Source organism: Haliaeetus albicilla, chromosome 12 (genome assembly GCF_947461875.1).
Source record: "Haliaeetus albicilla chromosome 12, bHalAlb1.1, whole genome shotgun sequence".
NCBI classification, from domain to species: domain Eukaryota; kingdom Metazoa; phylum Chordata; class Aves; order Accipitriformes; family Accipitridae; genus Haliaeetus; species Haliaeetus albicilla.
The window spans coordinates 11,252,665-11,277,298 of record NC_091494.1 but is presented as its reverse complement, the minus strand read 5'-3'; the positions used below and the strand labels follow the sequence as shown (position 1 = coordinate 11,277,298).

At 36.5% G+C, this 24,634-nt stretch overlaps 1 protein-coding gene across 7 annotated transcripts in view; it reads left to right on the top strand.

Moving 5' to 3' along the window:
• Positions 1–24,634, top strand: part of ENTREP2 (endosomal transmembrane epsin interactor 2) — a 171,792-nt gene that overhangs the window by 83,022 nt on the left and 64,136 nt on the right. For all 7 annotated transcript variants that reach the window (XR_011327049.1, XR_011327048.1, XM_069798053.1 and 4 more), the window contains one exon: positions 21,843–21,953. Coding sequence is in view for 5 of the 7 variants with exons in the window: in XM_069798053.1 (XP_069654154.1) it covers positions 21,843–21,953 (111 nt within the window). In the remaining 2 variants the exon portion in view is untranslated. The remainder of the gene's footprint in view (positions 1–21,842; positions 21,954–24,634) is intronic.

The window sequence follows — 24,634 nt, the reverse complement described above, 5'->3', positions numbered from 1 at the left end:
GTATTTGACCTTTACAACCTGCTTCTCTCTAATTATGCTACTGCCAGGAAGGGCTGCTCGCATAGCCTTTTGATGCCTGTCCTTGTCAGCAGAACAACATGAGCTTTTATTTCCTCAGGGTATTCTGCTACTGATGTTATGGAAGGTTAATTTATATGGAGCAGCAACATTGCACTGACACTTCCATGGAGGTGAATCCTTCCAGCAATGTGACACTTGCAAAAAGTAATATATTGTTTATATGGAGGACCCTATTAATGCCATTGCTATGGGAGTATAAATTCAGTCTTATGTAGATTTGTTTTAAAGTTACTAGACTACTCACACTTTTTTTTAAATATATTAATTTCTATTTACTGATTTAGCTGGCTGTTTTGTTTAACTATGGATTGTTTTGTTATATACAAAACTAATTGAATCTAACCATGTTCCATTGTCATGGAACATTTTTGAGAATCAGTATTTTATTAAGTAATTTTAAAAAGTTTCAGTTTTTGCTTTCTCAGAGAATATGTTGGAAGGAAAATTAAACTTGTACGGCTGAGGTAGTTGCAAGTTTTAAATCTGGCTTATGTAGTCGAAATTCTATTCAGAAAGCATTTGTTTGGAGTGTCGATGATCACACTGGATATAAACTCTGCTTTTTCCACCTGATTGTAGAGCTGGAGCAGTCATTTTTGAAGCATTTCAAATTGACAACATTTTGAGTGGCATTAAAATAGGATAGTGGTGTTTGATTTCTTTGTCTTTCAAAATAATAATTTAGGTAGATTTCATGCGCATGGATTTTTTTATTTAGGTAAGCACTGGTGTATAAATGGAAATGTCAGTGATAAAAATTAGACAATACAAACTACTATATAAAACAATTTTTTTGTCAAAAGGACTTCTCTTGACTGCCTGGACACATAGTAAAGATTATCTGATTAATTTTGTTGCAGTATTAACTGCAGATCATTGAAAGACTCTTTTGAGTGCTTGTTTTCATGTAGCAAACTTTGTATGAGGTTCTGTAGGGTACCAGCTGTCACTTCCCCTTGCTCTTTTAATAGAGTATTTGACAAAACTACACTTGTTCTCTGCTATGAAAATAATTACCAGCAAAGTTTGCTTTGTTAATATTGCTGTTGGAAATGTGTTGATTACTTGAATACTTCAAGAGATAGCTTGAATTTTATCTGCAAAAAAGTAAAGCTTCTCTTCTTGTTCCTCTTTCATATAGTAGCAGCCTGTAGGTCACCGATATTAAGATCACTATAAAATGCACTTCTCAAATGAGTGAATGTGAAAAGTATGTCATATTGTCTATTTTAAGTTTTAAATATATTTAGTAGTATAATACAGTATATCAGATATATGATATGGATCATGTAATTACATAATTTATATTTTATAATATAATGTTATTTTTTACTTGTGTATGTTTATGTATTTGTATATTTGTTGGAAGCCCTGAAAATTTTGATACTTTGTAGTGAGGGTCAACATGCAGAATCTTAAGAGAATTTGAGGGAACCAATTCCAGCATGTAAAAGTTGCGGGGGCAAAGGGGTGTTTTTGTCACTGATGGGATAGATTGACACAAACAAACACCTTACAGGCTCCAGGTTTCTAGCAGACACACAAAATCTTTTCATTTCAGGAACCTTTGGTGCAAAGGTCTTGAAAGCAAATGGTAAGACTTTTAGTATGAATTTGCATAAAGCAGTGGTAATGGATTTGCCTGATACGTGTTCATCCTCACGTGGCAAATGGATGCCAAAGCAGTGCACAGAGTATAAGGCTCCCTTTTGGAAAGGATCTTGTTGCAGTGCAGCTGCAAAACCCTTTTAATTTTTGCTTTGTCAGAATTTCTTCAGCTGTTGCAGTTTCTTCTTAGCAAAGAATGGAAAAATAGAAGCAAATATGCCTGAAACCTGCAAGTTAACTTCTGTGGCTGCTCACTGGGGCGGGGGGAGAAGGGGGCGTGGACAAGAGAGGAATGGATTATTGTTAGGGCGTGAAAAGGGTTTGAAACAGGCTGAAAAGTTTTTTAGATATCACAATTAATTACTGCAGATGTAGATGTAGAAGTGTTGGCTGCCCTGCTAAGAACGGTAGGGAGATGATATAACCAGCAGAGCAACTAATAAAATCATCTGTTTGGACTAAGCTTTTCATTTTCAAGTAGGACTGCAAGTTATCCGGTGCTTCATTCTCAAACTACAGCTCAAGTACTTCATGAGCTGTAAGATTCTGTATAGTAGCTTTTGTTTATGCTTCAGGGGAAAAATGCTTTGGTTACCAAGCTTTCTAGAATTACTCTTTGTTCCTTTTAACGCACTTCAGAAAGGTGTAGATGTTAAAAGTGTTAATTAGAATCAAAATAGCAGAAAATGAATAGATTCCGAAGTATCTAGTTTTGATGAATTTTTACTTAATTAGTGTTTCTGAGCTGAGAGCATGAGGGCTTTATTACTAAATCAGGCCCCCTGTTACACTTCCCTAAAAAATATTAAACTGTAAATGGATACTGCTGTAATACAGCATTACAGAAATAACAAACACATATTATTGTATGTAGAATATGACAATGCTAAACTCACTGTTGTGTTGCGGTCCTTTAATCTGATCGCACTTGAGGAAATAATCTGTATAGCCATCAGAATTTCCACCTATGCAAACTGCCTTTACTGACAGGGAATTTCTTGGACGTATTGAATGGAATACTCTTACTATGAGATATCAGAGGAGATTTGTTTTGATATAAATAGATCTTTCCCTGTATCTGTCACTCTGTACTCCTGTATACAAACAAGTTTGTGTTTTGCATTCCAGGGTTCTTGAAAAGCCTGGGAAGCAACTACCAAATCCCTAACTTTATTGTTGTTGTTGTTATTTACTAGACAGTGATACAGAAACTACAATTTCTGGTCTTTAAACAGATATTGTTCTTTGTGATGCAAATCCTACTGGAAACACATCGTGCCCCTTTCTGTTGTGTGCTGTGCTCTTCTCAACAGCTTTCAGATAATTATTTTGAAGATATGGCTTGCTGACTCCTGGTTGAAGCTAATTGCTACTCTAACAATAAATAAAATAGAGCAGGAGAGAGGCTTAATTTTTTCTTGTAAATTAAAAACTGTAGCATTTATTACAGTCTCAAATAGCATAATTTTTGAAGTTCTAGTTAGGTTTTTCCACAGAAAATTTTTACAAAGAAATATAGAAATGAAGATACAACCGAACAACTAGTAAAAAATTAATGAAATTACAAGATCTATTAGAATGAAAATAAGTTAATAGGACCATAACATGGTCAATAAAATCACGTAGACCAAGTTTAATTTTAGAAGTTTTAATCTGAAATATTTAGCTTTGAAATTAGAAATAGTTGCATGTATTTTAATATTTATACCAAGTTTTCAGCTTTCTCTTAAAAAGTTAAATAGCCTCATTAGACCTAGTCAAAAGGCATTTTATCTGGAGGAAATGTAATATAATTTAATAATGACTGGAATGGTTTTATATATTTTAGGATAAAACAGAATATAATTTATGGTTCTTAACATAAAAGCATTAAAATCTTTAACCTGATGCTGTGCCACACAGCAGGAAATATTTCTGCCTGTTTAACATAAAACATTGCTTTAGACCTAGAGAAAATATTTTTGTTCAAACCTTTATTTTAATTTAGGCAAAGGACATGGAATGCTGAATTAAACAGATCTGAAATGCCAACACTTTTTCATTACCAGTCTTTCCTTGGCAAGTGTTGAGAAATAATTCTGAAAGTGATAGAATTGAATCATGAAACAAAAGAATGTCTGTTGTGAGGCAAATAATAGGAAGCTAAATTTTGTTGTTTCTTGTGTACCTGCAAACCATGAGTCAACAGTGTTGGTTTGATTGCCATTTCTGTGTAGTAAGTTTTTTTTAATGGCTCATTTTAAAATTATGTGTGAGTTATCTATTTAATTCTATAATCTGTAATTAAATGAAGTCTGAGTTTTATCTTCTGATATTTCTGTGTTGTATACTTTATAGCTGAATAAATTACAAGGGCAGAAGGGATCAGTAAAATCATGTACTATGACCTCTTAAAATAACAGCCCAAAGAACCTTGATCACGAACTGCAAAACTTCCTTTGGAGTTGTGGCATATAGTCCAAATTTTTTTTTTTAATATTTAAAAAAAATGCTATCTGATATTGCCTTTGTGATGAACACTCCATCCTGCTCATAGATACAGTATTCCAATGGTTAATAAATCTTACTAAAAATCAATACCTTAGTTTAAAAGTATGTAGTTTGGGCTTCCCAGTATTACTAGCTACTTATGCTTCTTTTTACTTAGTTGAAGAGCTGCACTTTGTTTTTTGTTGATGGTAGGACCTTGTGTTGGCCAGGCATTTGAGGTAGAGCTGTCTAGGCATTCTACTACAGTGAATTGGGTAGGGAAGGTCAATGTGCTTTTAAAGCCAGTTTTTCTTGGAATATAAACTATAATACTTTTATAATGGAACTAGAGAAGAGAGGATAGGAATTTTTAAAGAGTTTTTATATGGATCTTCTCAGAATCCAGGTAGCTTTGTGTAGAATCCTTGCTAGCTTGCTTTCCTCAGTAATTTTCCAAGTGGCAGCACACCACCCTGTTCCTCTCTGTCAGGTTCCTAACATGGTTTCTTCTGTCCTCTGTGCAGCCTGGCTGCTGCCGCCTGCTCTGCCTGCTCTTCGAGCTCTGCTCCATGCAGAGACCCTCTGGCCCACATCTTGCAGTCCCAGCAATTTTCCCTGCCTTGAGTAAGCCCAGTTGCTCAGTAAGAGGAGGCTCATCTGGGACAAACTCCACTTCAGGCTCCACTTAACACAAGTGCTTCTTAATGCAGATAGCACCACACTGAAAAGAAGTAAGAGACAGTGCCCATCAAGTCTTTTAGTCTATGGATTCTGTGATTTAAGAGATTCTTTTTTTTTCCATCTTAGATTTATTACAGAAGCAGGCAAAATTTGAGTGTATTTATTCTGAACTCTTTTCCTGGATGAATGATTTGAGAATACAGAAAACAATGGGATCAGATATATTGAAATATAAAAATATCAATTAGATAATTTAGATAATAATAATAGTAATAATTTAAATTATCGTAATAATATCAACAACAAAATATAATTACTACTACTTGATTTAATGCGAAGTAATCCTGTATTCTTAAGGTCATATGTTGCTAAATTTTTGAGTTTCTGCAAAGTTTTTGAAGGGACCATTGGGAGAGAGTATATATACACGGACTATTATCTGTTACTTAGTGTAACAGATCTTAAAACTTCATCATACTTATTATTAGGGGTGTGATTATTTAAGGAAATAGGCAAGAAGAAATGTTAGTCTGAAATAAGATAAGGTATGATTTATAGTGCTTCAGCAACTCATGAGCACACTATTAGCCATAAAAATGTTATTTACCTCTTGGTGAAATGAGATGAACTGCTTGTCTGCATTGCGGGGAAAGAGAATGCGCATGTGTTTATTGTGGAGAAGCTGACTTCACAGAAAAGTCAGAAATCTTCATATTAAATTCAGTGTCTGGCTGATCCAACAGGTAGCTTGTGTCTGTACCCCAGATAATCTTGCATTAACTTAGTACTGGCACAGTTGCTGATCTCACCACTTCATAATGCTTGGTGCTCATAAATTTTCAGTTTTGCTTCTGCTTGTGTCCTTCTGCATCTCTGCCAGGGAAACTATAAATTCTGTAGAATAAATGATAATAAATGTTACTACATGTAGACCACGTCAGCTAAAGCTTTGTGAGCAAAATATCACGCTGCAAGTTTTTAATCTACTTATGCAGTAGTTTACAGAGGCACACGTATTTGCCTCTGGCTAGTCTTGTTACTTCACAAATCATAAATGTGTGTATTAAAATGTATATACTTTAAACGTGGTTGGAAAAAGTCTGTAGTATCTAATGTCAAACTACAGTGTCTCAAAAACCTTGCTTTCTACAAAATATTTCAATAATGTAAAAAAAAAAAGTTCATTCAAGGATGACTTTATGACCTTTCAGAGAACTACAGGACAGGAATTAACAGGAAAAAACCACATAGATGCAGTATTACAAGTTCAGAGGCAGGTTTGCAGAAGCAAACTTAACATGTCAATTCCTGATTTTTCCCAAAGTGCACTACACAGTACTGTTGAGTAATGTTTCATCAGCACAGAAGGGTAACATTTTCGAAGTGTCAGTGTCTTTACTATCAAACCACTGAAAACCATAAGGGAAAGTAGTGATTGAAATGCCAGCAATGAAAATAAAGTCTTGTTTTGTATAGATCTCCAAAAAGAAAGTATGAGGAATGAAATAAAAGCTTGCTTTCACAAATATGGTTTCATCTGATACAATATTTACATCACTTTTGGAAGACTTTAATTACTTTGCATATAGAGACTTTTTCCTTCTTGTAAGTAATTCTTCAAACAATATTTAATGGGTGCTGCTCTTTTTTACTGTGTTCCTGATTTATTCATATGCAGTAGTTATTTTGCTTTACACATTTGCCTATTTTCTTCCATATAGCAGGCATAAAGGTATGTGCACCCCCTTGGTACTGAAAATGTAGGGATGCAACATATTTGATGTAATTGCTTACGGCTAAAGTTTTCAGTGAGTCAGCTTTCACACAGTTGTGTTTGATGTGAAGTTGTGTCTTTTTTTGACATTCAGTTCAAAATGAAAGCACAAACTACTCCTGGGAAGATGGCTCATTCTGCAATGGGTTATTCATCCTTGAAACTTTTTCTTCAAACACTTTAAGGGGCTTTGTAACAGAAAAAATGCTGTATATGTGCTTTAGTCAACAAAACAGATGGGTGTTTGCCTATAACAAGCGGTACAGTAAGATTCAACACGTCACCGAAATAAACTTTTGAAGCTCACCGAACTCAAGCTCACAAGGCTGGACCTGAAGAAATCTGAAGGAGCTCTTGATTTATGTATTCTGGTACATAAATTCTTGATGCATACATTTTGCAAGTTAGTTAATAAGGTCAGATGCATGAAGGTACTTATGAAGTTACGTTGTCTCCAAGTTCTCACTTCACACCTATGGAAAAGGCATTCAGTTGAAGTAGCTTGCCTGAGGCCAAACAGCTGGTCATTAGCAGAGCCAGAGTTAGGAGACAGACCTGCTCCCCTGTGATATCTGTTTGTTCCTCTGGTGTTATTTCCTTCCAGTGCTGCTTTGTACTTGAGTGTTGCTATATCAAATATATGTGTGCTAGGTATCCTGTGTATGACTTACTGCTAGTGGGGTAAATGCTACAGAGGAGGACTTAAAAGTTGAGTTATGATAAATGCTGTATGATGGAGAAATTAAATACTTAGCATTCAGTAACACACATAAAATGCTGGGTGTTATTAGGAAAGAAATACAGAACAAGCCATCATATCTTGTTATGTATGTCACAGTTTAAACCCACGTATTGAATGCTGTGTGTAGTTCCAGTTACCTCATTGGAAAAGCGTAAGGGAAAGGTGACAGGAATAGTGATAGGTATGATGACTCTTTGTCTTGAATAAGACAGATCCAATTTTACAAAAGGCATTACTGGCCTGGAGGAGGTCAATAGGGCATAATTATTTTTCGTAGCAAAAGGTGGCAACAAATGAAATGGCAAGTTTTATAACAAAGGAAATATTTTTTGAGATGGCTCATAATGAGATCATGGAATCTGTTGTAAGGAAGCTAGTTGTCCTGGTTTTGGCTGGGATAGAGTTATTTTTTTTCCTAGTAGCTGGTATAGTGTTATGTTTTGGATTCAATAAGAGAAGAATGTTGGTAACACACTCATGTTTGCAGTTGTTGCTAAGTAGTGTTTAGACTAAGTCAAGGATTTTTCAGCTTCTCGCGCCCAGCCAGCAAGAACGCTGGAGGGGCACAAGAAGTTGGGAGGGGACACAGCCAGGACAGCTGACCCAAAGTGGCCAAAAGGATATTCCATACCATGTGATGTCATGCCCACTATATAAACCAGGGGGAAGTTGGGGGTGTGGGGGTGGGTTGCTGCTCGGACACTAACTGGGCATCCGTCAGTGAGTGGTGAGCAACTGCATTGTACATCACTTGTTTTGTATATTCCAATCCTATTATTACTATTATTGTCATTATTATCATTATTATTTTCTTCCTTTCTGTCCTATTAAACTGTTGTTACCTCAACCCACGAGTTTTACTTTTTTTCCCCAATTCTCTCCTCCATCCCACCGGGTGGGGGTGAAATGAGTGAGTGGCTGCGTGGTGCTGAGTTGCTGGCTGCAGTTAAACCATGACACTCGTTTAACCATTTTTTGTCTAAACTTCATGCCTACAGTTTTGAAGCATCACTTCAGGCACTAGTTATGAGGAAAACATTACTCCACCCACATGGGAGTTAACACTTCCAAAGTGCACGCTAACTTGTTACATCCCTAGCTGAAAGATTTAGATGTGCTCCTCTCTCTCTCTCTCGGCATCAATGAATTTTGGACCATGTCAAGTCCTCGTATGAGACCACTGGGTAGATACTAATCCAGTGTGCAGTGTTAACTGTCCTGGGTCTTAATGTTTATCAGTATTGTTATTGACAAATGCTTTCTTCCTTGACACCCGCAGAAAATTGTCATTTGAGATGCTATTCAGGTTTTTATCTAGCACAAACTTTACGGAGAGCTGTGGGGATCAGGCTTCTGTTGGTGAAATTGTCCTGTGATTGACTTCGCTTGGAGGGCTCTGATGATCATCTCTGGGTAATTCATGGTAATAGAGGAGGGTAGTATTTAGAATTGTCCAGAAAGTGAATATTAATAACATGGAGAAGAAACCAGAGTTACTTACCAGTAGTTAAGAGTTCAGGAAGAGTTTTCTGTATGTATTCACCCTCTACCTCCACTGTTTTGTAGTTTGGACTTCTTTGATTTCTTGCTTGAAAGGACACAATATAGTATGCTCTTTGTGCAAATATGGAACAAAGAAGAAGGGCCAGTTAATGAACTGGAATATAGATATTCATTAGGCACAAAATTTTTGGCCTTGAATGGTTGTAATACGTGATTACACACTGTATGGGTATGCGAATGCCACATATTGGTCATAATCTTAGTTTTTTTAAGAATTTTGCTCCTTCAGTCTTAATTATGTATTACATGTCAGATGCATGCTCCACACTTTCAGTGACTTATTTGATCTTAAAATGAAAGCTTTGACCAGTTTCATATTTGGCAAATTTATATCTAAAATTTGTGAGCAGATTTTTTGGTATATTAGCAGTATTAGTTGAGAAGATTACATAGCAATGTAGAGGAATGCGTTGGCACTTACATAATGCTTTGATATACTTACAGTTAGCATGGACATTTTTGGAGTATTTCCTGGTTATAGAAATTTAATAATGGCTGTTAGTTTTTCTTAAGATTATAATATGATGCATTTAATTGAATATTTAACTGATGGTTACCTTCAGACATCGTGAGGGCTGTATCTTTGCAAGTATTAATTTTGCAGTTGGGAGTCCTTAGGTATTTGTTTTACTAGCAGTTTTAACTTTTTTTTTTTTTTTAAGAATGTGGATGATACTGAATTATCATTGTAATGGAATTTGAAGTTCTCCAGTTATTAAATTTTTCTCCTTTTGCGTAAGAAACGCTGTCTTCTCAAACTTACTTCTTTAGAGTAGTACTAGCATACTATGGCTTCTCCAGTATGTTTTTTGCTTTGATGTACAACTTCAATGAATTTTACTTTTTGGTAGAAAGCTCTGCTTTGGCAGAAAATCTAAAATGTTAATGTCTTCTGTTGCAAGTCACAAACTGCAGTGTATACTAGAGTTGGTTGTTCTTTTATTTCTCCCCTTTTTCACTCCTAACACTTCAAGAAACAAATTGTGAAAGACACAGTAAAAGTAAGGGCAAAAAGGTGGTTTAAGCCAACTATCTCAAGGATTAAAGATTGCACTTTTGCAGGTAATACAGTTTTAACTGTGCCTTTGGGAAATAAGATGAAAGGAATTCGAAAGCTTATGGTAAAAACAAAAGAGAATAAATTACTTGAGGTCCATTGTGGAGGAAAAAAGCAACATTAAGAGACAAAAATGAAAGTGATGAAAAAGGATGGAGGGAGAGAATATATCAGGTTCTCTAAATCTCTTTTGATTTTTTTGGTAGCATCCATAAAATTAAGACGATCTACTTTGGGACATTCTGAAGGCAGCTGTATGGTTGTATCTACATTTAAGAAATGTGCAGAAAAAAACTTCACAAATAATCTCACTGAGAATACTAATAATTTTCTAAAAGGTGCTAATTTTCAGATTTCTATAGTCATACTGCCTGCTATTCTTAAAAGTTGCCTTAAAAATGAGCTATATTTTGAACACAATAAAATGCCAAAATGTGTTGATCTGTAACCATACCTGTTTTTGTACAGTATCACTATTTGAGTAGAAACTTTATTACAGCCAAAAATGTTACATTATGAGAAATAATAAGGAATCTCAAAGTTTTCATAGGAGACAGGAACATCTGAGAGCTGCCAATGTGTGTGTATTCACAGTGCAAGAAGACATTTGTATTGAAAAGGTTCATTATCCTTCACCTTTTTCAATTGTCCCATGTTATGACAAAAACAATTCCCAGACAAAAAAATAAAAGCTTTAAACCACAGTTATAGGTAAGAGAAGCTTATGATACATTAAAAAAAATTTGCAGACATGCTCCAATCAAAGCATTATTCATTTTTACAGAAATTTAGTTCCGCACAGATATGGAAGTGTAGATTTAGGGCTGCCAACGTCTCTGCCCTAGAATCTTTAGACTTTCCACATCCCAGATCTTGTGAATTGCTGTGTATAAACCTATGTTCTAGTATTTTTCTAAAGAAACAGCTTTTATAAAGTCTCTTTCATTGTCTGCTGTTCCTCCCTAGTAATGTTGGAGCAAACAGAACCATTTCAACCAAATCTGACAGAAGAATATAGGTTTTAGAGAGAGAAAAATCCTTGAAGTATAGATAATATTGGTAACTGAGTAGAGGATATAACCGGAATGAGTGTTCCCACTAAGGGAAAGACTAACATGACTATTTGGTCAGCTAACTGATCTGCCAAGCACAGCCACGTTGGTCAGACAGCACATGCAGTTTGCAACTAGTCACAGACCTGTGGTGTTTCTTGTGTGGTGGCAGATAGCTGGACCATGGAAAGATAGAAGGAAAAGGAACTTGAGACTCTTTGAGAGGTGATAAGAAAACATAGGAGAATGCAGTGTGAATAAGAAATGTGGTTGAAACAAAACATCATAGGAAACCAGGCTTCATTTGTTACAGTACTCATAGAATAACTGGTTTATTTTTAGGACTGTTTTTCCATATTGTTCTTCAGAAGTTAAGGTTTCTTACAAATACAATTTTAAGTATAGCTGTAGCGATCATCACAAAAAAGTTTTTGACCATGACTGAACGTTTTAATATTAATTGTTTTTAAAGAGACATTTTACTTTCCTTTTAACCACCAGTCATATGGTCACTGATGAGAATAGAGAAGGTACCATAAATGTCCTATGTTAGCATTTTTAGACTCTATGGTGAACTTCTGGCAACATACAATTGCAAGCCATTTTTAGTCTCTTCTACCCAAAATCCAAGTGTAGTATAGGTGGGTAGAAGTTCTTTTGTCATTACAGCAGATTTAAGACACCATAGTGCCTTTTAATCAAGCTCAGTTATGATGCAAGGACCATCTGCCACAAAGATCATATTCCATCTTTCTGCTTTTTGAGCACTGAAGTAGTTGCTCAAATAAGAATAAAGTTGGCGTAAATTACTTTTGTCATGGAAGTATTAGAGCTTCTGCAATATTTTTCTGGTATATAATTACAGGCGGATGGGAAGGGAGAAGAAAGAAAATTAGAACAGTATATGTTTCTGAAATGCAATTTATTTATTTTTTCCAGGATATCGCCCTTTATTGAGTTGTCAGTAAAAATATTTTCTTGATTCTAGGACAATAAGAAACTAATAAGGAAAACAAAATTAATTTCTATGGTGATGTACAAATGGATTACCTCACATACTACTCTGTCTAGAAAGTATGGTGGGGAACTACCCTATCTTATAGATGACTTTTAAATCAACACTTCATATCTCAGAAGCATCCAGACACCAGTGTAGATGCAGGTTTCATACAGCTTCAGACTGTCGGGCAGTGTGGTGGCTTTTAAATGTTCTCTCTCCATATTCAAATGTGCATTTCATAGAATTGATCAGTTAAAAATATGTCCTTATCATATCTCTGTGAGGGTTTTTGGTATTAAAGTACTAAGTTCATTTCCGTTGTTGAAAAGGCATGAATGACCAGTATTGGAATAATTAAGGTACCAAGAAGATAGTTCTTTATTTGTATTTTTGTTCTATAAAATGCAAATGCAATGCATATTCATAGTTGTACTTTAGATCTTTTTGTGGGGTGTTTCTCCATTTTGCCTAACTGCCTAACTTTTTCAGTATTGCTGCTGGAAGTTCTTCCTCCCTGAAAGAAATTGCACTGTGAAAGTATTGAATAGTGTCCTAAAGCATAATATAATCCTCAGTGTTTGTTCTCTTGCAGTATGATTAACAACCATTTTGACACTGATTTAATCTGTGTATTACTGTCAAACGAGTTAGTGAGTTTTAGGGAATATAGGTGTCTATAGTTTTTCATATTTTATTGCTCAGACTATGGTGACTGAAAAATATGAGGCAGAATTGTGACACTAATAGGAGAAATGTTCTTCTGATGGTATATGCAGTCTGTAAAATAACAACTATATTTACATATTTTCATATTATTTATTAAATACACATGCATTCTTAGATTTGTGTCCTCTTAAGAGAGAATGTTGCAGAAAATTCTGCTGTGACATGACTAGAAAGCGATGTTTGCAGAAGTTCTTTCCTCATTTTTAGTATAGTCCAGTGAATACATTTTCCAAATTACACTTTAAATATTTTTTTAATCAGTTATCAAAAATAGCATTGTGTCAGAAACATGAAAAACGAATAACAATGATTGGAGTAGGAAAGATAAGTGGTAATTGCACTGTATTTTCAAACATTTTCAGTATATCCAGGCCTCTTTAGTCTTAATGATTTCCATGGTACTCTTTATTTATTTTTAGAGGCATGTTTACAAATTTTACTAAAGATAGGACTACAAATAACTTCCTTTATAATGGAAAGATAACATAACTTGTTAAAGTTAGGGCTTAAATAATTTTTTTTTTCTTTCAGTATGGAAGGTCCCTTATTACAGGCCATCCCTTGTAAAGGCATAGTGAGAACTGAATTTTCATTCTGTGCGGATGTGTATGGTGTGGTCTCTTATTAAGTGTGCATGTTGGGACTGCAATGATTAAAACTCATTCTTGATATATTCTGCATATTTATACTTAAAACAGTTTTCAGAAATGTGTAATTCAATTAAAACCCATTTCTGGAATATTTGAGTGGGTTAATTCCTTGCCAAATTTCAGTTTGCTTTCTTTAGCTAATGCCTATCCTACAGTATCCCTTAGTATTTTGCAAAATCTTTTGCATCAGTTTGATGTTGCAGAAATAATCAAGGCTCATCAGAGCATTTGTGATAATTAAACCTTTTTCTTTTGATTGGGATCATCCTTTCTTGTAATCCTTGTTTGCTGGAGAGGTCAGGTCAAAAGAGAATTTACAGAGGAATGCATATGTTCATTACAGCCAAATTGATAGCACTAGGCCAGAGGCTGCTAACTGCCTGCTTCTTAGAATCCCAGAATATAGTATTTCTATTTGTAGACTCGTGCATGGCAAGTGCTCTTTCTTACAGTCATCCATTTCAAGTGATTCAGAAGCAGCGGTTATCCTGAATACCCAATGTATGGTTCCCTTTTTCTAAGGACACAGAAATGACTGAAAGGCAAAGTTTCCCCTGTTCTTTGTTTCAAAAGTAATTCACCTTTGAATAAATCAGATATTCATTCTACTAAAGAACATTAAAAAGTCCTCTGCAATCCTGCATGTGTTTTATTTATGCTTTGTTCAGTGATCTGATCAGTCAGATGAAGACCTGTTGTGGTTTAATCCCAGCCAGCAACTAAGCACCACGCAGCCACTCGTTTGCTCCTCCACCCAGCCCCAGTGGGATGGGGAGGAGAATCGAAAACAAGTAAAACTCGTGGGTTGAGATAAGAACAGTTTAATAGGGAAAGTAAAAGCCACGCACACAAGCAAAGCAAAACAAAGCAAGGAATTCATTCACCACTTCCCATGGGCAGGCAGGTGTTCAGCCATCTCCAGGAAAGCAGGGCTCCATCACGCGTAATGGTTACTTGGGAAGACAAACGCCATCACTCCAAGTGCCTCCCCTTCCTCCTCCTTCCCCAGCTTTATATGCTGAGCATGACGTCCTGTGGTCTGGAATATCCCTTTGGTCGGTTGGGGTCAGCTGTCCTGGCTGTGTCCCCTCCCAGCTTCTTGTGCACCCCCAGCCTGCTCACTGGTGGGGTGGTGTGAGAAGCAGAAAAGGCCTTGGCTCTGTGTAAGCCCTGCTCAGCAGTAAGGAAAACATCCCTGTATTATCAAAGCTGTTTCCAGCACAAATCCAAAACATAGCCCCACACTAGTTACTATGAAGAAAATTAACTCTGTCCTAGCCAAAGCCAGCACACCTGTATAGATACTTGACCTAGCAATGAAGTTTTTAGAGGTGACCCCTGATGAAATAACCCAATATGCTTAATTTCTTTATCCCAAAAGGTAACGTATGTACCTCAGACATGAACCTTTGTATAGGTAGTAAATCTTAATTTTGCCTGTCAGCAAAACACAATGGAATCAGTTCAAAGCATTTGCAAGACTCTAGAAAAAATATGCATAAAAGCATAAATATGTGCAATACGTACATAGATAAATTATTCAAAGAAACATGAATAGAATGATAATGTATTTCTTTCACTATATTCATCTTAATGCTTTATGTTCCTTTTTATGCTTACAAGCTAACACAAAAGGGGAGGAGATTAAGCAGTTGTGCTAGTTAAGTATGAATATGTTGTGGGCAGAGTGAACAGCAGGACTGTGTGTTATCTGGCATCTGTCTTCTCTTTTCTTTATCGTTGCTGCTGAAGGAATGAAATAAGCCAGTGCATTTGTTTTACTTAGTAGAAAGATAAGCTTCATAAATATTGGTGGCTGGCAATCTGGTTAGTACTTGAAGGCATATTACTCCACTTCTGTTTTATATCAATATGAAAATTCTTGTTTTGTGATTCTCCACCAGCATAAGCTGCATTATGGTTGATAATTTCCTGTGTTCTGTATCCTAAACAGTTCTTTCTTCACTCAGTAGGAGGAAAGGAAAGATATTTGGCTCTCTTTTGTTTTTGTTTTGTACTGTATCATTTCACTAAAAGGTCTTCATATCTGGAAAAAACCCAGAATCTAATGACTGATTCTTATTCTTTTGAAGGATCATGTTCAGTACTGTTGCTCTGGGCATTATTTCTGCTTTAAGCTAATGATATTTTATTTAAAAATTTCAGTAATGCAAATTAAAGCCAGATTCTTCTTGCCTGTGAGGGAGTGTAAAAGGGAGCCTCATGTGGCTCCGCCCTTCCTTATTTCCTGGGATGGCTCTTCAGGTCTTCTGCCATAGCATGGGACCAGCGCAGCCTTTTTTACGTTGCTGCATTCTGCCTGCATTCTGAAGGAATAAAGAGTAATCAGTTGAGAATTTGGTTGAATTGTAAATTTATTTTTGACTTTTCTCTGAAGTTCTGGGAAGTATAACTCTTCCAGCACAGCAGGGAAAGATATCTACATCAAATGTCTAGGTATAGTCCTAAGATTGTGAAAAAAATCATAGTCAATTTCCCAGGGCACTGTTGAAGCAAAGCAAGATCATAGTTTAGCTAAAGACAAAATCACAAGTAATCCTTCATTAATCAGTTTACTTCTAAATTAATTATTCAATCTGATGTATGCAACATTTTAATTTATGACTGATAAGGAAAATGGGAACTCTGTAAAAGTTTAGTAAGAAAACAATAGCATGAATCTAGACTGTTTCCAAAATACAAATGGTGAAAATAACACATACCCTTCTGAAGAGGATTTTTCATCAATAAATTTCAAACCACTCTGCAAAAATGTTTTGTGTGCACATTCCCATTTTACTGATAGTCCAGCTGTGTGTGTAACTCTCTAATTAAATAAAATCAGAAACTTTGACTGGGAAGGAGTCTGACAGATCCTGGAGAATTTGTTAGTGTGACCCAGTCCCTAAACTTCCATTGAGGCTTTAATTCATGAATAGGCAGAATAAAAGGAAAGATAAGGTTGTTCCCCGTCTTCTCCATTACAACTGGTTTTGATGCTATGGTAGGAATTTCAAAGACCAGCTCTAGCTGTATTAAACTCAGCTGTTGAAATTCCATGACACAGACTTAAAATTCACTAGCTTTCTTCTAATAATGTGGGTGGAGGAGGCTGGTTTTGAAATCTGCAGTCTTGTATCAGGCTTTTTTAACTTTTTAATGTGATGACCACGTAGCCTAGAAAGTGTTTTATTTTAGATGAAATCTGAGAGATTCACATGATCATATGATCATAGAAGTTGAGACTTCTGCAAATAAACAATGTAATTGATGATTAAATAGAAACTGGTAAGGTTTCTTGCTGTTGCAATGTATGCCCAAAATCAAATATCCTTCATCCCTGTCTTTCAGGAGTACAGTGAAGATATTCTATTAGGCTCTGGCCTCAGCCTCCCTTTGCATTGGAAAATTTTTTCTCCTTTTGGTGGGGAGCTGATGTGAAGGCTTGATCTTTAAATAGTTTTTTTTCTATGAGAAGGCCAAAAGAACCTATTTCATGTAACCTGAACCTCAAAATTATTGAAAAAATGACACAAAAGCAGTAGACTAAGGTCATAAAGAGAAATAAGCTAGTTTATTATTCCAAGTGCAAGATGACATCTCAAATTCTGAGTTGTTATATCATTTTAAATCATTGCCTCAGAGCAGAGCTAATTAGTTTTCTAGAATTAGTTTAAGACTATGGTAACATTTAAGTAGGAAGTCCTATTAATGTTTATTCTATAGAGTGCTTTGTATAGACTATCAGCTTTGACTTCTCCAGTTAATTCTGCTAACTCTATGTCATAATAAATCAATTGGCTTCACTTTTTGTTTATGTACTAGTTCTTGGTGGCTGTAAAGCTTTTGGAGGTTAGTTGTATTAATGCATCTTACTGAATTCTAGGAATATTTTCGCTTGTTTATACGTCATAGGTAGAAAGGTAAAGAACATAATACTGTAGTTTTAAAGCAGCATTAAGATGTCATAGCCCTTCAGCGTCTGACACTTAATTCTGTATTTTCTCCAGTGTAAGCTCTTGCCCTTGGTCATTTGGTTAACTGCATTTTACACTCTTTCTTAGTAGTTTCATACTGCTCCTGCAAGTATGTCACACTGAGCTCTCAGAGCAACTATTCAGTAGCTCATTTTCTGAGGAAAATTTTAATGTGGAAATTAGACATACTTAATATCATGAATAATGTGTATCTAACTTCATCTATAGTGTATCATAATGTAGCGTTGGCTCTCCATCATAATCCACAATGACCACTCCTTCAAGGGTTGCAGATATGTTTATTGTACTTGTGCCCATGTTAGAAAAGACTGATTTGTAATAAAAACATTAAGCACACTGAACATTTTTTTTTAATGCCTGTTAATGTGGTAATTGATATTTTTATGTCTCCTTTTCTCTATTGTGGCTTCCAGCATGGTGGTGAACTTCACCTCAAAAGTTGTGATAACAGCACAACAGGTGTGTCCTATTCCATCAGTGGAAAGCTTTTTTGGTATTTAGGTGAGAAGCATTAAGGAAGGATATTGGAAATACTTAAATTGCTTTTATTAGTCTCTTTGTGCTCTGCAAGAGGCAAGGTAGTTGCAAAAAGCTTGCATGGGACCCGAGTTTTCCCTTCTAACTACATGCCTGGCCCAGCTCAGGTAATGCCTTGCACAGGACATTGAGAAATGAGGCATAAAATAGCAAAACTGGGAAGACAAGTGTAAAGGAGGACTTCAGTGTTTGATATGTGACCATGTCACTGGTGGCTGTCACTTTTAGATGCAACTTCTATACAGAATGTGAGACTTGGACCCACAGAGAAGAGCAGAAATTGTAAGAGCCTGTTACATGATTTTGACGGAGTACTGGATCCTTCTCTCTTGTCTTTGCCTGTGACAAGAGGAAGAGGTTACTTTGGAAATGCCAATAGAGGTTTCATCATTAATGAATGCTTATATGGAGAAAGTACTGTAAAAGATAGATAAACCTGACCTAGGTTACAAACCTTGTTGTCAGCTGTGATGATTGGAAGAATAAGAAGCTGGCGAATAAAATTTGTGACACAGCTTCTGTCCTTTGGTTAATAACGCGGAGATTACAGGGGTTTTTTGTTTGTTCATTTTTCCAAAAAAGTGCTTGTGGTAGCTTTCAAAAACTGTTTGGGACCCTTCTTTTCCTGAAGGCATGTGACTAATGAAGGGTGTTTGGAGCAGAATTGATACAGTAGGTGTTCCTTCAGCATAGGGAACTCTATTTTCTTTCAGCTTTCAGAACTTTGTGGACTTCATAGAACTTTGTAGACTTCATTAGCTGAGGAAGGTTCTTTGAGCAGCAAGTGCTGCATTCGTTCTGCCAGGGATTAATGAGGGGACAACTGAATAAATAAGGAAATTGTTTTAAGTGTGAAGAATTAACTATTTGGTGTTGTAGCAGGAGCACTATAAAGGTGTTGAGATTATACACAGTTCTGATGACTTTATTTGGAAGTTATATGTCAGCAAAGTACTGAATTTCATCAGCCTTAGCATCACACTATGTATTTTTCATTTCCTGTGAGCCTACCCAAGTAGATCAACATCAAATTAGAGGATGTTCACCTTTTGTTACTTTGGTGGTTTTTGAAATGGCTGAAGCTTCATATATAAACTGTACTTGTCAGAGAAAAGGTGTCTGACATTTACATTTTTTTGAATCAAACAAATTTTGAAGTCGTTGTGGTTTCAGCAGCCCAGCCAGTAACAAAGCATCACGCAGCTGCTTGTTCACTCCCCACCCCTCGGCCACGGTGGGATGAGGAGAAAATATAAAGAAAGGCGTGTGGATCAAGACAAGGACTGGGAGGGATCGCTCCCCACTTATGGTCACGGGCAAAAGACAGGCTCAGCTTGGGGAAGAAAACAAAATCAATTTAATTTACTACAAGTCAGATCAAAAACAAGGATATTGGGAAGTAAAACCAAACCTTAGAATGCCTTCCCCCCACCTCTCCTTCCTTCCCGGCTCAACTCCACTCCCGGTTCTCTCCACCTCCTCCCCCCAGCGGCGCAGGAGGACGGGGAACGGGGGTTGGGGTCAGCTCCCCACACGTTGTCTCTGCCGCTCCTTCCTCCTCAGGGGGAGGACTCCTCACTCGTCCCCTGCTCCGCTGTGGGGTCCCTCCCACGGGAGACAGTCCTCCACGAACTTCTCCAATGTGACTCCTTTCTGTGGGCTGCAGTTCCTCACAAACTTCCCTGGCGTGGGTCCTTTCCGCGGGCCGATCTTCAGCCACACACCGCTCCAGCACGGGCTTTCCCATGGAGTCACGGCCATCTTGGGGGGCCTCTGCTCCCCTGCTCCCCTCCATGGGCTGGGGGGGACAGCCTGCCCTCTCACCACAGGCTGCAGGGGCACCAGCCTCCTCAGGAGCATCCCCTCCTCCCCCTCCTTCTTCACTGACCTTGGTATCTGCAGAGGGTTCCTCTCACATCCCAATCCCCCTGCTCACTACCGGTTCCCCTTCTTAAATCCGTTCTGCCAGAGGCGCTACCACCATGGCTGATGGGCTCGGCCTGGGCCAGCAGTGGGTCTGACTTGGAGCTGGGGAAGCTTCTAGCAGCTTCTCACAGGAGCCACCCCTGCGGCCCCTTCCCTGCTACCAAAAAAACCAACCACACCATAACAAAGCCACAGCAGAAGTCCATTTGCACACCTGGCTATTCCCTTCTGTAAGGCAATCAGGACTTCTTTAAAGATGTGATTTTTCAGGAACACGTCTATGGTTCATAAAAGGAATATGATATAACCAGTAACGTGGATTTACTTCAGGAAAATCTGCAGTACAAGGTTAGCAGTTGAAATACTGCCACCATAAAAAGTAAACAACAAAACAAATAAAAAATAAATTCCCTATTTTTGGTAAAAGTTCCATTAACTGTTCAAATGAATTTGCAGTTAAAGGGCTAGAACATGTATGTTAAAAATCATCTTTAGTATGTCAGAAAGCTCAATGTTTAACAACTGTCACTCTATCAAGTACATTAATTTTTGCCCATATTAGCAAAAATAGGTACATAAAGCTCTTGGGTTACAATGATTAAAAATACAAAAATTAAGAAATAATAAAATGATGTGATACATAAATATTGAGTCTGCAAGGTATCCATTGGTGCAGATTTTATACTACTTATAGTATCAGTATTTCTCTACATATGTAACACTATATAGACACACAGACATTATCTAGTTGCCCATTTTTATATGGTAGCAGTGTGCCTTTTATTCTAGAAGTTTTGATTTTGACACAGATTTGTCACACAAAATCTAGGAGTATTAAATTGTAAAAATAGTTGAAATCTTGGGGGTTTTTTTCAAAATATGCAACAGAGATGTAATTTAACCCTTAGATGTATCAATTGGGAATTTTTCTGTTAAGTAAGGCTTAGGTTGGTGAAGAGGGGAACTATTCAAATTCTATTTTTTCATTTGAAAAACACTAAAAAAAAAAATCCAACAATTTTGGAGTTAAAGTTGCCAGAAATACTCATAGTGTAGGCATTGACAAAAGATAACATCTTGTGAGAACAGTGAAAGTTTGTAAACTATGGGCATGCTTACGAAAAAAAGATGCAACAGAATTTCTTACTAATTTCAGATAACTCAATAGGAGTATGAGTGTTATATGGCAATGTGAACACTGATATTTAAGGTGACCATATATTGAGCATATGTTTATTCTTGGCCTCTTACTGCTTGTGCCTTTCTACTTCCCTACATATCGAGTTCCCTACATACTGGGACTTCTCTCTGCCCACACTGGGCCAGGTTTTTTTTACTTTTAAAGCATTAAAATGATAGTTAAGCAGATGCAATCAAGTTAATGATGGTTTTGGCATGTTTTGAAAAGAGGCGAAAGGAGTAATTAACACAATGGGTAGTTGATGTGGAGGATGGTGCTTAAATTGTAGTTGGTGTTTAAAAACCAAGCAGTTATATATATCCAGAATTTTATTCACCTTTTTCCCCAACTTGTACAAACTCATGATACATGATTTTCACAAATACTTTTCCTGTTTAAGATACCCATATCCTCATCAAAAAGGATTTAAATTGTTTTAAGACTACTTTTTATTATAAAAATATTTTTTTCAAATCTTACTTGTTAATAATGCTCATTCATAAAACCCATTAATTTTTCAGAGTGTGTGATAAAAGTGGGAGATAAATGGATGATTTTGAAATGGCTGGAGGAAAATAGATGATAGTCAAGTCTAGTTTTGATTTAGCTTTCTTTTATAGTGTGAGACTCAGGATGTTGTCAGATTAAAGGATACTCTATTCTTTTCTTTAAAATGTATAAAATGTTACCATCCATGTAATGTATGACAGGCTGGAAGTTCTTGAATGTCTAAATTATATTTTTTTTCTTGTTTGCCTCTTGTAGTGAATAATAATAGGCTTTTTGGTTTTTTTCCAGATAACCTTTTTCATGCTGCTGTCTGCAGTATGCGTAATGCTGAACTTGGCTGGTTCCATTCTGTCTTGTCAGAACGCTCAGCTGGTGAAGTCCCTGGAAGGATGTCAGTTGGTGAGTAATGAAAAACAAGTCACTTATAAAGGGCAATGAATTTTATTTTTCATTTGTTTGGGTTTCATACACATACTCCTTTAATTTTCAAAACAGTCTGTGCTTAGTAAAGCCATCTATAGGTATTACAGTATGAAAAATCATGTTGGGAAAGGTTTGAGAGTTAAAGTGCTAATGTATTTACAGTGTTTTGTCACCTCAAAAAGTATGTTGTAAAATTAGAAAGACTTGCTTCTTATTGTCGTGGTACAAATGATGCTTAAACAGAATAGGTGCAATACAGACCACATCAAAGCAGCGCAATGATTACCATTTGATGTCAGCAGTATCAGGATTTCATCCAATAGCTCCTTATACAGCCAGTGTATTTCACAGATGTACTGATAGTAGTGTTTTGGTATGTGTATGTTAACACCTTATTTGCCAACCTAAAGTAGTTCCTTTTTTTAATTTCCAAAGCAAATGTATGTTACTTACGTTAAATAAAATACAGAATAATAAAAATTAATCATGATGTGGCATGCTCTAAATTATTAAAAGGTACAGTATACATGAAGTCTTTATGTTTTTATCTCGAGGAAAAAAGTAATATACGTTGAACTAATGTATTTTCTGACTTAAACTTATGAAGATGTCTACAGAACTAAACTCATGTCTGAAATCTCTGATTTAAAGTAAATAATAAAACAATTATCTCCCTCCCCCCCCAAATGAGGAAACAAATGACATTAAATTTTAAGATTGAAAAAGGGACCGGAGAACATTTATGGATATGCATCAGTGCTCTTTTTAGTATAATCTGTCTGTCAGTAGACCAATCAAACTGTTTAAACTGTATGAGTATGCACTCGTAGGATTCATTAGGATTTCGTCGCACATTTGCACCCCAAGACATTGATTTGAACAATAAAGAGAAGAGACATTTGTCTCTCTAATGCCAACAGATGACTCTACAAAATGCTTGTGCACCTCTTCTATTCAGCCATTGTCTTCCTCCTTTGTTCTGAGGTTTTTGTCCAGTAAGAGCCTTCAGGCTTCCGTTTGCACACTATATTTAATAACACTAAGTTAAAATAATATAAAGCATTTTGGCAAATATTTCAAAATACGTGTGAAAAATACAGAACAGGAAACCATTGGGTGTGACCTGTCACATGCCTTCATCTTCTTTACTCAGCTTTTAAGCCTGTGTTCTGTTTTGCTATCGCCCTTCCTGTTTCAGAGGGGTATGTCTGCAGCTCCATCAGTTAGGCAGTCTGGAAAAGCTTAGGTATTCTGCTAAGCTTTCTACAGTGTTTGCAATTTCCAGGTGTGATTGGGGTAAAGGCTTTATAGAAGAGATGGATAGAGCCAGATAGCTGACTCAGTGGAAAACCAGCCGTGACCCAAAGAGAGGAAGGAAGGGTTTTCACTATAAAATATTTAATCTAGGAAAATCTTGATAAAGTTCCTGGCTCTTGTTTTGATGGGGAGTTGGAGTTGTGCTGCAGAGCTGGAAAAATCAACTGGTGGAACCCGGAGCTGTTGCAAGATGCATGCTGTACTTTGGGGTGCTATGGAAAAATAGCTTTTTTTTGTTGTGGGATTTGTTGGTTTTTTTCATGATAAAAGAAGTATCATAGGTATTTTTTGTGGAAGATCTTTGAAGTGAGTCTTACTAATTTGTTTTGAGATCCTTGCTTTGACATTAGGACTATTTAGAAGTTACTTTGAGGGACTGCATTTATATCAGAACTTCCTATGAAGACTTAGAAAAATGGCTTTGTATCTGCACAGAAGAAAGACTAAAAGTAGTCTCTCAAAATGAATGCTTTCCTAACTATATAATGCAACTATGTAACTATATTGTGTGACCTATCTGCTATAATTTTTTAAACATGGTATTTTGACCTGGAATGTCATTGTAATGAATTTCTTAGGCTTATGTCTAGACATCATGCTCTGCTGGTAGATATGTCATGTTCCATATTCTCAAGCAATGCCATTTTGCCACATCTCTCATGTAGGGTAGTATCAAAGCCCTAAAGAAAAAAAAGGAAGAAACATTGGAATTTTGGAAACATGAATTTACCTCTTCCTTGCTCAGTAGCTCACTTTGATTTGTTGGCAAAGTCCCCTAGAATTTCTCTACTGTATGATACATAAATTATTTCAGAACCAACATGTTCTTAACTACTTACTGGTTTTGACATTTAATTGATTATAGTATTAAATGAAGAAAATGTGTGTGTATGTATATATGGCTGAGCAAAGCCATTTGTACTTGTGTGTGCAGTCTTCCACCTCTGACTCAGGAGCAATCAGTGTCGTTACTGACACAGTTTTGACGGATGTCAGGTAAGTTGTGTGAATAGAATTTAAACAACAAATCCTGTCCTAGATTGAGAAGAATGCATGTCGCAAGAACAGTGCCATTGGTGCTGTCACGGCTTAGTGCATGCATGGATGTCTGCTTTTCTAGTTCCTTTCAGGCAGCCATTAGCAAACAGGGCTACTCCGCAAAAGCCAACTGAAAAATCCCTAAGCCTACAATTCAGTTGCTTACTCACGCTACTGATAATGGTGATTATGTATGTGCTTGTTGGAGTCTATGTTTAAACATGTTGACAGTATTTATCATTTAATAATACCACCTAGCCATATGTGATCTCTGTTCTGGGATGTATTGTGATAATGTATCT